Source organism: Trematomus bernacchii, unplaced genomic scaffold (assembly GCF_902827165.1).
Source record: "Trematomus bernacchii unplaced genomic scaffold, fTreBer1.1, whole genome shotgun sequence".
Taxonomy (NCBI): Eukaryota; Metazoa; Chordata; class Actinopteri; order Perciformes; family Nototheniidae; genus Trematomus; species Trematomus bernacchii.
This window is the reverse complement of record NW_022987593.1, coordinates 13,386,327-13,401,825: the sequence shown is the minus strand read 5'-3', so window position 1 is coordinate 13,401,825 and position 15,499 is coordinate 13,386,327. Positions and strand designations below refer to the sequence as shown.

The following is a 15,499-nucleotide window of genomic DNA, read 5'->3' as shown; positions in this document are numbered from 1 at the left end:
ATGGGGATGTAAGTTCCAACCAATGGATAACTTGTTCACTCACCCTCCTATCCCAAGTTTGTAGGAGAATGTATATTGGCTGCAAAAAACTTGAGGCCCAATCATGTTTTCTCTGTCCATTCTGCGCTATTGGCAGAGCATGGCAGAGCAACCTAGAGGACAAAAAGATAACAATTAGTAAACCATAATGATGGATGTTATATCAGCAGCTGCCAATAGACCAGGGGTTTTCAAAGTGTGGGAAGGTGAGCCTCCCCTCAGAGAACATAAGAACAGCCGCACCATATTATTGTTGTTGCTATAATGCAGGGGTATTATTATCCAGTGGAATGCCCTTACCTACCCCTTACGCAAAGAAAATATATTTCCCCATATATTAACTGTCAATATATTGCATTATTTTGTTTTCTGATTTACTGGTTAATTGAAAAGATTTAATAAAGGAAATCTTGCTGTTGGCTACACCAAGTGATACTGATTAATAATCAACATGAAAAACATATTTATTCATATCTACAAAATATATTGAAAATATATTGAAGATATATAGAATAATATATTGTGTTAATATATTACAATATATATATATTGAATAATATATTGTGATAATATATTGTAATATATGGGATAATACATCAGTAATTGCCGCTTTCCATATATTGAGTAATATATGTAAATATATATAATATATTGGTTGTGTATATATGTGAACATACATTTTACTATATATTAACATTTATATGGGGACATGTACTATATATATTCACAAATATATGGGGACATGTATGCTCTATATATTCAGATTTATATGGGGACATGTATGCAGAATATATTCACAATTATATGGGGACATGTACTATATATATATATGCACAAATATATGGGGACATGTATGTACTATATATTCAGATTTATATGGGGACATGTATGTAGAATATATTCACAATTATATGGGGACATGTACTATATATATATTCACAAATATATGGGGACATGTATGCTCTATATATTCAGATTTATATGGGGACATGTATGCAGAATATATTCACAATTATATGGGGACATGTACTATATATATTCACAATTATATGGGGATATGTATGCGCTATATATTCACAATTATATGGGGACATGTATGCACTATATATATTCAGATTTATAAAAGACCATGTACGTACCATATATTCTGAACATGAGTGCAATATATGTTCACAATGAGGAGAAATGCATGTTCTGATAAAAAAAATCTTTCATTTCATTTCAAACCTTTATTTATGCAGGTGAATCCCATTGAGATCATTGATCTCTTTTTCAAGGGTGACCTACTGCAAGTAGGTTCCACATGAATACATATAAACATAACAGAAAAACAAAAAAGGACATCATACAGCATATTTACAGTGACTACAGTTTACATAGCTAGTAACATTTACAGGTTCCAACAGTTTCCGATTGGATAGTATCTATCCTTGCTTTAAAAACATTTAGCGGAACCAAATTGCTCAGACTGTTCCAAGTTAGCGGAGCTGCGCATCTAAATGCTATCTTCCCTAAGACAGTCCTAGCAGTTGGCACATTTAATAAAACCACAGCATTCGATCTCAGGCAGTAGCCACTTACAATTCGCCGTGAGATCAGGGAGCAGATGTAGGAAGGAAGTTTCCCTAACATGGCTTTGTATATAAAAATGTACCAGTGACTGAGCCTCCGTACAGTTAGTGAAGGCAAACCTGCCCTTGCATACAGGGTACAGTGATGGGTTAATACTTTAGTTTGTCACAAATCTCAGTGCACTGTGATAGGCGGCATCTAACTTGACCAGGCAATTGGCAGGTGCATTCATATAGATCAGATCACCATAGTCCAGTACAGGTAAAAAGGTCACAGTGACTAGCCTTTTCCTGGCCTCAAGTGAGAAACAGGACTTGTTCCTGGAAAAGAAACCTAGCCTAACCCTCAGTTTTTTAAGCAGGTTATTGACATGAAGTTTAAAAGTGAGACAATCATCAAGCCAGATACCAAGGTATTTGTAACAGGTAACCACTTCAAGTTTTATTCCTTGTGTAATTAAAATATCTAAAACAGGCTCTGGTGTCTTTTTAGCTTTTGAAAAGAGCATTACCTTGGTTTTATCAACATTTAAAAGAAGCTTAAGCGCTGAGAGCTGAGTCTGAATAATGAGAAGCTTAATTTGTTTTTTTCTATCAATGTGTAACAGTTATCAAAATACTCATTAAAAGAAGGACAAGGAACGAATAAAAGAAAAGGCCTATAAACAACACATTATGTCATGACTCAAGAACATTTTTATGTAATTATGTAATAAAACCCACATTTTGTAATAATCTGCTGCATTCTGTAACAGCCTGAACGCAATATAAAATAAATGTCCCTGCATTTTGTAATAAATTATTACATTTTGCAATGGTTATTACAAAATGCGTGAGTTGCCCTTTTAAAAAACTGTAATATTCATTATGTAACCATAACCAAACTGTAAATATATCCCAAAATTGATGTTGATATACATGTTGGCTAATGAATATGGTAACACTTGATCTAGTTTTGGCCAATGAAAGATATTCTACTGAAGTATTTTTAAATTATGAGTAAGGATGATTCATGGTTGAATAAATAAATAAACAGTTGTAATGTTATTGTTTGCAACTCATTTTGTAATAACCACAGCAATATGTAATAATATATTTCAAAATGTGGCGACATGTATTACATATTTGCATTGAACTTGTTTACTACATAATGGGCAAATTATTACAAAAGGAGGTGTTATTACATAATGAAGGGAAAATGTATTACATTTTGTATAGGTATAGTTAATAAATGATGCATTGTTATTTCATACAGGGCCAAAAAGAGCAGTCTGTTATCCTATTTAACAATCTTGTTTTTTGTTTCATCTGGTGACAACTTTAAACATGAGCTGATCACTCATTAAAACAATGTCCGGAACAGGGCCAAAAAAACAGTCTTGTACCCTATTTGATCGTCAATCTTGTTTTTTTCGTGCCTTTACTCACAAATTCTTGTGTTAATGGATGTTCTTATATCTGATGTCTTGGTCCCTGGATGGTGGTTTACTACAGCATCTGTGGAACAGAACAATTACAAATAATTAGAAGTTCACAAAAGACAGCAGGAATTATAACAATATCCATAATATCTATATTAAAGCATGGGCTGGCTTGGTGAATAATGTGGGAATACAAATAGTGGAAGAATAGGCTTTGTACATTTTCGTCTGAGTGTGGCGCTACTGGTTGGTATATTTTATGGAATTTGGACCAAGCATCTGCATCTGTAACAGTTCTGTTTAAAACTTTTTTAAATGTAATTGCATTCATCTTTAAAGGTGGGGTAGGTAAGTTTGAGAAACCGGCTCGAGATACACTTTGTGTTATATTCCATGGAATGCTCTTAACATCCCGATAGCAATGAATATCTGAAGTGCTTTGACAAAAAATCCATAAAAAAATATCATCTGTGGAAGCCATGGTACTGTAAAAAGCACATCCAATCATTTTAGCCGGCCCGGCTGAAATGACTGGATGGCCTACCTGCCTGTCAGCCTTCCATCTGTGCACAAACTTATCTCGTGCCCTCATTGGTCATGTGCGCGTTCGTGTGTGTTGGAGGAGGGGCTCTGTGAGGAAGTGGCAGATTTTTTCCGGCTGTGTATTTTCAAATTCTAGCGCACTCGAGCTGGTTTCTCCAAAATTACCTACCCCACCTTTAAAAGACTACTTTTATTGAATGAGAGTTTTACCTAGCACAATGAGCCTGGGGTGGTGGGAAGGGAGAACTGCGCCTCGGCATCGGCAGGAGTGGTAGTCGCCTATGAGTATTAGAATTTAGATGAACAAAGGCATAGAAAAACCCTGAAATATGTACTGACACAAAGCTACAACCCTCGATTTTGTAAGTAGTAGTAGTAAATACATACGTATATACAATATACAACAATACGCATAATGCAATTAGCAGTACCAGTAATAAAATAACTGAATAAATAGTAGTAGAACCTTTATTTAGCCAGGAAAATCAATTAAGAACAAATTCTTATTACAATGATGACCTGACAGGAGGCAAAAGGCGTCCTGAGGGGATGGGGTTTGGGAGGAAAAAAATAAAAAGACAGACTCCGGGCACTACAGAACCCAGGAGACAACACAATGACACAGAGCAGAGATGACAGGCATAGCAGTTAAACATATAAAATCTCTAAAACAATATTGCTGTGGTTCAATCTGTCATTAAAATAATATAGAACATTCATCCATTCAATCCTTCATGGCAAGGATAACTAAGCTGAATAGTGAATAAAGTGATATGTGAAAAGTAAAATGACAGTGAAATTAAATGACAGTGCGTTCCTTACCACTGCGATCTGGCTCCTCTGTCCTCGTATATTTTGGGTCTGATTCCTCACTACTGATGTCTGCCTCTGCATGGGCCCTCTCTCCTTATTTATTCTGTCTCAGTCACCACTGCTATCTGGCTCCTCTGTCCTCTTGACTTGTGGTTCTGCAGGCTTAGTTCGACCTATGAATTTCAACAATGCTCCTGTAAAATATATAGATATATAGTATTATGGGTCAACATTAAAATAACATACACTGGAGAGCAAAATGTGAAATGCCATTGACTGTAGGCTACATATTATCCACACAATTGTCAGCAGGGGCAATAACAACTAAAATGTGAACTAACTTGAATGCATTAGTCCACAACACATAGCCTAACGTAGAGTAGAGAATGAATGAATGGTTTCTGCAAAATACACAGAAATAGAAATAAGGTTCAAATTACAATAACTAACCAGACGATGGTTATTAATAATAAGCAACAGCAATACTAATTGTTGCTAAAACACATTAGACACGTTGCAAACACACGGCTAATAAAAGCTAAGTTAGCATCTCATCCACACACTATCATAGCTTAACTTAGCTAACTAGCTAGCATTAGCTCAATTCCTGAACAACATAGAAACTAAAAACGGGACATCAAGACTCATTAACACACTGACTGAGCAGGACACTGTGCATACAATCTTATAACATTACCAACACTAAAGATCTGCATATATGCTCACATTCTTCACGAACGCATTCTCTCTGTGACGATGGTAATTATGCATGTGATGATGCGCAATAATGTCCTGAACGCACATGTGTAACCAGCTCGAAGACCCGTAGCTGAACTACTTTAGCTGTCCCTAAATGTGCCTGACTAAAACACGAACGATATAATGCAGATCAAGGAGAACAAGGGGAATTTACAAGACATAGACTAACTGTGGTTACATTACTTAACTAGCTCATCGTCGTCACCAGTCAGAAAATGTCCGTTAGCCGTGGGGCTAGTTTTCGCTATGTTAAACTTCATTGACTTATGCTAAAATGTTAGCGATCTAAAGGTCCGCTATTTTTGGCTGTTTTGGGTCGACTTCAGTTGACTGTAAAATCGAAAATCTTCGAAATTGAATGTTCACAAAGCTGCGGACCGGTTATACACTCATACACGAGGGAACTAACATAGCTAATTTAACTAACGTTAGCTGGTGTAACTGGTGTAGTGCCGAGAGACGGGACATACGGATTAAGCAACTAGACTACTTATAGTGTACATGCAGAATTATTTCAATTTAAAATAGTTTTAAATGCTCACACACATACCTGACTCTGGTGCTGTATTTTCCTCTCGTTTCTTTTTAATTTTCCGTTTCGAAGCACCTGATGAATGCTTTCTCTTTGACACTCAGCGACAGAATCAACAGACAGAGGCAGCAACGCAGATTTGAATCTGCCAATCAGATCAATCTATTGCTGGAGAGGGGGGGGGGGCTCCCCGAAATCAGCCGGAAGTGGCGCATTCGAATACTGTTTGGGCTGTCTGCCGTGGATGGGCTGCGTTCCACTCCAAATAGCCGGTCGGCCGTAATATATGCATAGATATATATGCGTGCATATATTCATATATATATGCGTGCATATATGCATATATATATATTTATATATATATATATATATATGAATATATATATGCGTGCATATATATATGCGTGCATATATGTGTGTGTCTATATATATTTATAAACTGTATATTATTTTCCATCATTCAATGGACAATTTGTACTTTTTTTATATGTAGGCTACCATCAAACATATGTTCATATATAAAGTGGGTAACTATACAAAACGAAGTGAGATAACTGTTTATGAATATCTGTTCAATTTTATGTAAACTCATGAAAGATAAATGAGTGTTTCAATAAAACTATTACATATAAATGTATAGTGCAGTTTTGTTTTCATTGCAATATATTTTTTTTATATGTATCAATATATAGCCATACATGGTCCATGCATATATTGCAATATATTTAAAAATATAAGGACTACTTTCCCATATATGGAAATGTATGATCCAATATATTGTATTATATTTACCAATATATTACAATATATTTTTGTTTCATAAGGGACTGGCCTAGTTAAATCAAAGTGGTTACTTATTTTTGTCTGGGCAGTGTAGTTTTACACACCATCTTATTTGACTTTCTCAGGGCAGACCCCCACAAAGAAAAAAATATATGTACACACGTAAGGTCATCATCTTAACAGTTTTTTATGCTCGAGTCATCGGTGAGCAGAGCATCAAGTTGGCATGCCTATTACAGCTGAATGCGGCGATTACCATCTTGTTCAGCAAAACGCCTCACAAACGTATTAAGATCCAAAGCTTTAGTGCGTTTTGATTCAATGCTGAGTACAGCCAAACGTGACAGTCTCTTCTCTGTCATTGTAGACCGCAAATACCTCATTCCTTCCGTGTACTTGGGTCCGAATGCTTCTCGTTTTCTGCCGCCCGTTCAATTGAAATCGCCGCCAATCACATTTCCTCGCTCGCGCCAGGGTTACAAGGCTCGCGTCTTGTGCTGCATTCACTTGCACTCGGACATCAGGGATTTTCTCTGATAAATGTCCGATGAGCCACAACTTTTATTTCAAAACAAAGCTGCCAACTGGGGTGGCCAGACGCTGTCTCCTCTCTCACTTTAGGTAACTTCACTAAAAATCGATCCATGTTGCCGCTCGCATAAAGTTAGCTGAAGTTAACGAGCTAGATTTCACTGTTTCCCTTTATTTTTTTCTCACGCTGCGCCTCCCCTGAAGCTCTCTGGCGCCCCCCAGGGGAGGCGCGCCTCACACTTTGAAAACCGCTGCAATAGACCATCCGGATCAGATAAAACACACACACACACATCCACACCCACACCCACACCCACACACACACACACACACACACACACACACACACACACACACACACACACACACACACACACACACACACACACACTTATGGCGCATTTCCACTACACGGCCTCACTTGGTATGGCTAGGCCTCGTTAGGACTGGCTCACTTTATGGCGCATTTCCATTACAGTTTAGGAACTGGGGTAGTATCTATAGTAACGCAGTGTAGGCGGAGCCGTGACGTCATCTTCAATGAGAACCCCAGAAAAACAACACAGCCGTTAGCTGTTAGCACTCAGAGCTCACAGCTCCTCATATATGTTCAGAAACTAGACAAAAGTTAAACAAGTACAAACCACAGACTGCCTGTGTCATGGCGAATACAGTCGCTGCTTTATTTATGTCTGTATAGGCCGTTGTTGTGAGTGTGGACGGTCGGAGCATATACTGCGTTAGCTTAGCCAATCTCCATTTAGAAAACACGCATTTTAAAAGGTTTTTCGCCTGCCGTCTGTCTGCAGACTTGTCAAAGCATTAATTCATGGTTTTTACTAACCGGTATCAGTATGTTGTTACTTCGGCATCATTTTGAAACGTGTATTACAATTAAATCACGGTCAAATATGTCCATCTTGTTGTAGTTGTAGCCCCCTTGCCAGCGATTCTCTCTCTAGTTTAGCATACTCAGCCCGACTCAGCCTCGTTGTCTCTGGCCCTAGAACCACGATTTTATGAGGCCAGAAAAACTGTGAATTAGGACCCGCCGGCCGGTACTAGGCCAAGTGGAAACGCAACCAAAAACGACGTCACAGCCCTCTTAAACCGCGCTCCGCGCTGTAGTGGAAACGCGCCATTAGAGCTTGTGATGAAAATCAAGTTTTGAATCGGAGGTGAATACAAAGTCATTCATGATCATTTTGAGGTTTTCTCTAAATCTTTTATCTCAGCCGGTGACGTGTCTGGCGAGATGAGAGCGAGTGATTAGGAAGCTTGTTATCGAGGCTGATTGCAATATAACAAAGTCCCTGTCTCTACTCGCTGCTGCAGGGGAGGCCGTCTCTAAACTCTGACCGTCTGATCTTTATAAACTTCAGCTCTTTTAAATCCAAACTTTTGAATGTAAAGCTGAACTCTTTTGTCACAGCATTGAGTGATAACTTTTGTAACATATTCAGCATCATAGTAGCATGACGCTACTTTTCTTTATGGCTTTCCCACTGCCATCTCTAATATCCTGCTGCCTCTTTTTGTAACACCGGCCCTCTGCTTAAACCTCTCTCCTGACGGGATAATGGGAGTTTTTCTTTTTATATTTTTGATGTTTTATGAAAAGTTATTTATCATTTGTTTTATGAGCTTTCTATTTAAACTGTGTGTCATAAAAAGTTAGGTTTTGTCTTACTGTTAAAACTGTGGATTTGTTTTTAGTTTACCTTGCTTTGGCCACTATCAGCATTACATCACACATAGAGAGAAGAGTTTGTGAAAGGCGTTTACAGACTGCACAGAAGACTACTTCCTGGTATGATTGAGCAACAACTACAGAAAAAGGCAAACATAAGAATGAGACGAAACGGTTAAACATTGCAGGGAAAACAGTGAGCTCGACTTTGCACTGATCTGAAGAACACTGTGGGTTTTTTCTGAATCTAAGATATATATTGTTTTGAGACAACCGTCCTAGTGGCTTTAAGAAAATATGTAAAAAGTATTTCAAAATGTTAAACCTATCTTGTGCCAGATGTCTGTAACTTTAATCCTGACTAACCCTGAAGGAGAAACACAGAGCTGCTCTAAGAGGAGGAGCAACACTGGAGGGAGGAGAGCTGTAACGTCACTTTCCATAAATGAAACTTATCGTTTGTCAGAGCTGCAGTGGAGACACGTCTCTGGATTTTCTGTCTGAAGGAAGATTAAACTGAGTTTGTTAGTTCTTTCTCAGCACTTTACTCAAATATGGGTGAGTACAGCTGATCATATTTACTGAGTTTAAACAACCAGGATTAACACAAAATGTACAGCTATAAACAAACAGGAAGTTACATCAGTTGAAGTAACTTTTCAGTTGTGTTAAAAATACCTACAAAGTTTTCTTTAATGTAGTAATCATACTTTATTCGTTATACAGATTTGACTTTGACTTGAAATATGTGTGTAACAAAATATTTAAATGAGGCCCTATAATATGCTTTGGGTTTTTTTTCCTTTCCTGTAGTGTGTCATATCGGTTTGTGTGCATGTAAATGGTCTGCTAAGGTTAAAGTCCCTGTGTTCCCTCCAGAGGGAGTTTCTCTCCCACACACTCCCCCACTGCCTGAAACGCCTCCATTGGACTTATTTGTTTAATTCCTGAACATAGTGACATCACCATGTAAGACTTGCGCCTCTATTGGCTAGAGCTCCAACACATTGGCTAAGGGGCGGGACATCTCTAATCGGTTGACTAATCACAACAGAGTTGGCCAGCTAACCAATCAGAGCAGACTGAGCTCTGGTTTCCGACAGAGGGTGAAAAGAGGTGCTGCAGCACGGCAGTATGAGAAAGATAAAGAGCTTTTTGAACATTAAAGCATGGAGACATGTCACAGTAGAGACACTAAATACAATTATAAATCGTTAAATTCGCATAATATGTCTTCTTTAATAATACTTTGAATTGTGTTCTCAGACATGTCTTCTGTCAGCTGCCTGCTATCCGAAGAGCAGTTTCGGTGCGCCATCTGTATGGATGTGTTCAGGGATCCAGTCAGCACACCATGTGGACACAACTTCTGCAAAACCTGCATCACTGCACACTGGAAAATTAATTACAGATGTCCCTTGTGTAATGAGGGTTTTAAAAAAATACCTTTGTTGAGGGTCAACACTTTGTTATCTGAGATGGTTGGTGAGTTCAGACAGTCGGCTCAACAGAAAGCCAACCGCAAACAGTCACAGCAACAATCGTTCAAACCAGTAAATGTTCCCTGTGACTTTTGCACTGGAACTAAACTGAAGGCCCTGAAGTCCTGCCTGGCGTGTCTGGCCTCCTACTGTGAGACTCACCTGGAGCCTCATTTCAATGTGTCCGGTCTGAAAAGACATCAGCTGATCGACCCTGTGGAGAACCTGGAAGACAGGATGTGTCCGAAGCACGATAAACCTCTGGAGCTGTTCTGTAAGACCGACCAGACATTTGTCTGTCTGCACTGCTCTGCTTTAGACCACAAGATGCATGAGTTTGTTCCTCTGAAAGATGAATATGAAGACAAGAAGGTTGAACTGGTGAAGACAGAGGCTAACATTCAGGAGATGATCCAGAAGAGACGAGTAAAGATTGAGGAGTTCAGACACTCAGTAAAGTGTAGTACAGAAAATGCGCAAATGGAGCTATCAGAAGGTGTTCAGGTCTTCACTTCTCTGAACAAGTTTATTGAGAGAGGCCTGAATGAGCTCTACAAAACAATAGGAGAGAAGGTGACAACAACACAGAAACAGGCTGAAGGCCTCATCAAAGAGCTGGAACAGGAAATATCTGATCTGAAGAAGAGAAACACTGACGTGGGGCAGGTCACACGCTCAGAAGACCACCTCCATGTTCTCCGAAGCTTCCCGTTACTGAAAGCTTTTCCACCCACAAAGTACTGGACAAAGGTCAACGTCCATGTACCTTCATATGAGAAAGCTGTGGAGGGGGCCTTGATCCAGCTGGAGGAGACCCTTAATAAAGAGATGAAGAAGCTGCTCGGTGAGGCTGAGCTGAAGAGGGTCCAGAAGTACGCAGTGGATGTGACTCTTGATCCTGATACAGCACACCCTGAACTCATCCTGTCTCTTGATAGGAAACAAGTGAGTCTTGGTAATGTAAAGAAGAATCTCCCAGACAACCCAGAGAGATTTTCTCATTATAATTTTGTTTTGGGAGGGCAGAGTTTCTCTTCAGGCAGATTTTACTACGAGGTTCATGTTCAAGGGAAGCCTAAATGGAATATAGGAGTGGCCAGAGAGTCGATCAACAGGAAGGGAGAGTTCAACATGAGGCCTCAGGACGGTTACTGGACTATATGTTTGAGAAATGGAAATGAGTACAAAGCTCTTGATTCTCCGTCAGTCAGTCTCTCTCTGAAGTCTCGGCCTCAGAAAGTGGGGGTGTTTGTGGATTATGAGAAGGGTCTGGTCTCCTTTTATGACGTATATACTGCCGCTCTGATCTACTCCTTTACTGGCTGCTGCTTCAACGGGAAAATCTACCCAATATTAAGTCCCTGTAATAATGATGGAGGCAATAATGCTGCCCCTCTGATCATCGTCAGACGTACTGTCAATCAAACCGCTTGATTTTTGAGATCAGCATGTTGGGCAATGCAAATAAAGCATTGCCAACAATATGTGTACATACAGTGTATACATGTATATATATTTACACATAAACATGCCAAACAAAATGTTCATACTAAAATAGGCATAGCGGTCAATACTGGTATGCCAATGTGTTATAGATAAAGAAAAAAAAAGTGCTTATTCATTCTTATATTTGATTTATCATTTCTCATTTGTGTTCTAAACTTACATATTTTGTGTTTCATACTTTGGTTAGAAAATTAACGAAAAAAAAGTTGCTTTTGTTTGACTTGTCATCATTTTAAGGCTTCTTGAAGAGAAAGAGTATTTGATCAGTGGTTTTTATTATGCCGAACAATGTAGTGATAATTAACATTGATTTATTGCTGGACTAGGGATGCAATTGTTCTGTATATTTCAGTTTGCCTTTAAGATCTTACTTATTTGAGTTGTACATTATTTGAGTGTGGGTATAATCGATGCCAGATAATCTATAAAGACGTTGATATGGACAAAGTATTTTTTTTACTTTTATAAAAAAACGTCATAAGAATCTTTGTCAACCAACCATTTTACAGCAGGTCAGGGTCTGTATCTGTAAATAACCATGTGCCATCTCAACCTAAAAATATCAATAATTGTTTAGTAAATTAGAACATTTTTACTCAAGGACACTGCAACTTAAATAAAAAAAAAAAAAATTAAAATCTGCAATAATTGAAAGGGTTTCTTAACAGGTTTACAGATAGTTTTAACTAGTGGACATTGTCCTGCACTTGGTCTTCCTCTTCATTCATAAAAGACAAACGTTGATTTATTAAGTCTATGTTAATGAATGAAAACATATTTTGTGATGAATTAAACTAATCTGTTGTACAGTATTACTCAAGTAAAATCTTGTGCATGAGAAGAAACTTTTTGTCAGAGTGTTTTATTTTGAAACTTGTCGGTATTCACAGGTTGGATTTATTTCCCTCCTATAGCCACCAGATATCAGCATTTCAACACACAAACAAGGCAGGGGAGCGTGTTTTTGGGATTCACAGACGGTAAACAACACTCAACGTCCTGGCCTGATTCAGCAACAACTTTAGGAAAGAATCAAACACAAGAATGATATAAAAAGGTCAAACATTACAGGACAAACAATGAGATTAACCTTTCACTGATAAGAGTGTTGCAGAGCTTCAGCACTGTAAAGGGACTGTTTTTTACTGACATTATATGTGGGATTGACTTTTTTTTATGTAAAAACTGTTCTAGTAACTGTAAAAGATGATAATATAAGTTGCAAGTTCATTTTTTTTAATCTTCAGGGTCTTGAGCTGAAGCTGTGAGAAAAATAAAGACTTTTGAATACACAAGAGGTTAAAAAAGAGTTGAATCTGTGAACCAAAGTTGAGATTGACAGTTGATTGTTTCAGAGAACTGTGAAGGGGCTGCATTGGATGTATGACTGACCATTAAAATGACTTTCTTTAACTAAGAACACCAACTAGATGCTACCTGGGAAATAAAATGGGGCGGGGAACAGTTTATTTTCCAATTCCTACCACATGACTTCTGGTACATTTGACCTGGAACCCTTTTTTTTTTTTAAATATACCTTCATTTTGATCTCATCTACACACAGTTATATTTTCGTGAGAGCATTTTTGCATGGTTGTACACCTTCACAAAATCTTCCTACAGACACACAGAAACACACACAGACTCACGAGGTGAAAATGATTCCAACAACGCTATTGCGGCTGGCAATAAAAAAGTAAAAAGTCATATGGTCCATCATTGCTACTAAAATACTGAATTGATTTCTGTTACATGCAGCACTAAAATCATGCTCATACCAGGAGGCAATAAGACTTCACAAACAAGCTTCAATAGAGGTTAAACAACACTGGAAAGACAGGAGAGCCTCAACATCTCAGTCCTCAGACGAGCATTTGTCAGAGCGACAGCAGAGCTGCTATCGAGAGAAGTTTCCATTCTTCCACGTTTCCAGTTGAGGTTCATCAGTCTTTCTCGACAACGGAGAAGAGACTCTGCCAAACACCGGTGAGTTGAGCTTCTAGGTTTTTAGTAAATATCAACTCTTTACTTTGTATATGACATAGAAAGTTAACCCTCCTGATGTGTTCTTTTTCCCCCCCTTACTTTAGTGTTCACGGTCAAATTTGACCCGTCCTGTTTGAACTGCTATTACATTAACACAAAAAGCATTAATCATCACCAAATGTAATTTAACACCCTTTCAAACTGTAAATATTGTATCAGATTACTGGTATACATGAACAACTGCAGTAAATATACAAAGAATAGACACTGAACATGTATTGCGTGTGCCAGGTGTGATCCATGTGGGGGGATGGGCACATAAGAGCGGGAAATGTATCAAATTGTTCTGTGTGTGTGTGTGTGTGTGTGTGTGTGTGTGTGTGTGTGTGCGTGTGTGTGTGTGTGTGTGTGTTTGTGTGTGTGTGCCAGGTGTGATTCACATGGGGAGATGGCCACATAAGGAGGGGAAAACACATCTAGTGTATGTGTTTGTGTGTGTGTGTGTGTGTGTGTGTGTGTGTGTGTGTGTGTGTGTGTGTGTGTGTGTGTGTGTGTGTGTGTGTGTGTGTGTGTGTGTGTGTGTGTGTGTGTGTGTGGGTGTGTGTGGGTGTGGGTGTGGGTGTTTGTGTGTGTGTTTTATCTGATCCGGATGGTTACTAATTCCATTTCTTTATGGACCGGGAACAGCATGGGTGTTACAAAGTTGACTAAATCATCCAAAATTCAATGAAAGTGGTGATCAGCAATTGTATATGTTCAATTATAAAACGGACACGTCAAATCAAGCAATCTGATTGGTTCTTAGCCGTGATATAATCAGCGTATACCACGGTTAGAATTGTAGTTACTTTTCACAACAAGTCAGTATCCCTCCGCGTCTGAGAAAAACTGTATACAAACTGGGACAAGAAAACCGCGGAGAAGTAACAGGGCAGAAACCCTCCTTTTTACGCAACGGTCCAGACATAGACATCAAACGGCAAAACATATTCAGTTGCCAGTTACTTTGGCATTAGGGCAGGGATATTTAGATACTTTCCAAGGTTTGACATAATGAATTGTGCTACTTTTAAAGCAAGCAACGATGTTTTCAAATCTGTAATCAAAGAGGTCCGCAAAAACGCTATCGACCAATCAGATTGCTTGATTTGACTTGTCCGTTTTATAAATATTATTACATTTCGTCCGTTACAAAACAAACTTACAAAGCTTAAGATGGAAACATTTAAGGTTAACTTCGACCTCCGGGGTGGTCTTACTATGGAGGAGTGGATTGAGGAGTGCGAGTGCCTATCTCCAGAAAAAAAAGCACCTAAACGACGACATGCAGAGCTACGTGAAGAGCAGGTAGTAGACCAACTGGAAAAGTACCACCATTCAAAAGCTTTCTGGGGCCTCATTTATAACGCCTTGCGTAGGATTGACGTAGGAAGGTTGCTTACGTAGTACAAAGCACAAAAATAGGTACATAAATGTTCCGCCATTTTCCGATTCACAAAACATTGCGTACCGGCGAGGGAAGTGCGTACGGCACTCCCTACGCCTGTTTCCCTTTATAAATCACAATCGACTCGTAACGCCCATATTTGCCTATACATAGTCAAAGAAACGCCCATTCATTCATTCATTCTGACTGACTGCATGAAGAAGATCGCAGGAAATTACGATAGAACAGCTAAAAAAGACATCTCGCACCGTGTCAGATTTTGGTTATTTTGGGGAGGTGGAGATAAATCATATTGTTTGGTGGATGCAGTTTGAACCAGAGTAGCAGCATGGAGGTCGGATCGTCACCAAAATAAATAAATAAGTGGTCCGAAAAAAGTTAATGACAAAAAAAATAC

At 38.6% G+C, this 15,499-nt stretch overlaps 1 protein-coding gene across 2 annotated transcripts; it reads left to right on the top strand.

Moving 5' to 3' along the window:
- The first annotated feature begins 8,890 nt into the window (after positions 1–8,890).
- LOC117481753 (E3 ubiquitin-protein ligase TRIM69-like) lies at positions 8,891–12,938 on the top strand. 2 transcript variants are annotated; one of them, XM_034129637.1, is made up of 3 exons: positions 8,895–8,912; positions 9,056–9,240; positions 9,949–12,938. In XM_034129637.1, the coding sequence occupies exons 2-3, from the start codon at positions 9,237–9,239 to the stop codon at positions 11,595–11,597; spliced, it is 1,653 nt and encodes a 550-aa protein (XP_033985528.1). In that variant the 5' UTR covers positions 8,895–8,912; positions 9,056–9,236; the 3' UTR covers positions 11,598–12,938. The 2 variants fall into 2 exon arrangements, with proteins under 2 accessions (XP_033985527.1, XP_033985528.1); XM_034129636.1 differs by having other exon boundaries at positions 8,891–9,240.
- The last annotated feature ends 2,561 nt before the right edge of the window (positions 12,939–15,499 follow it).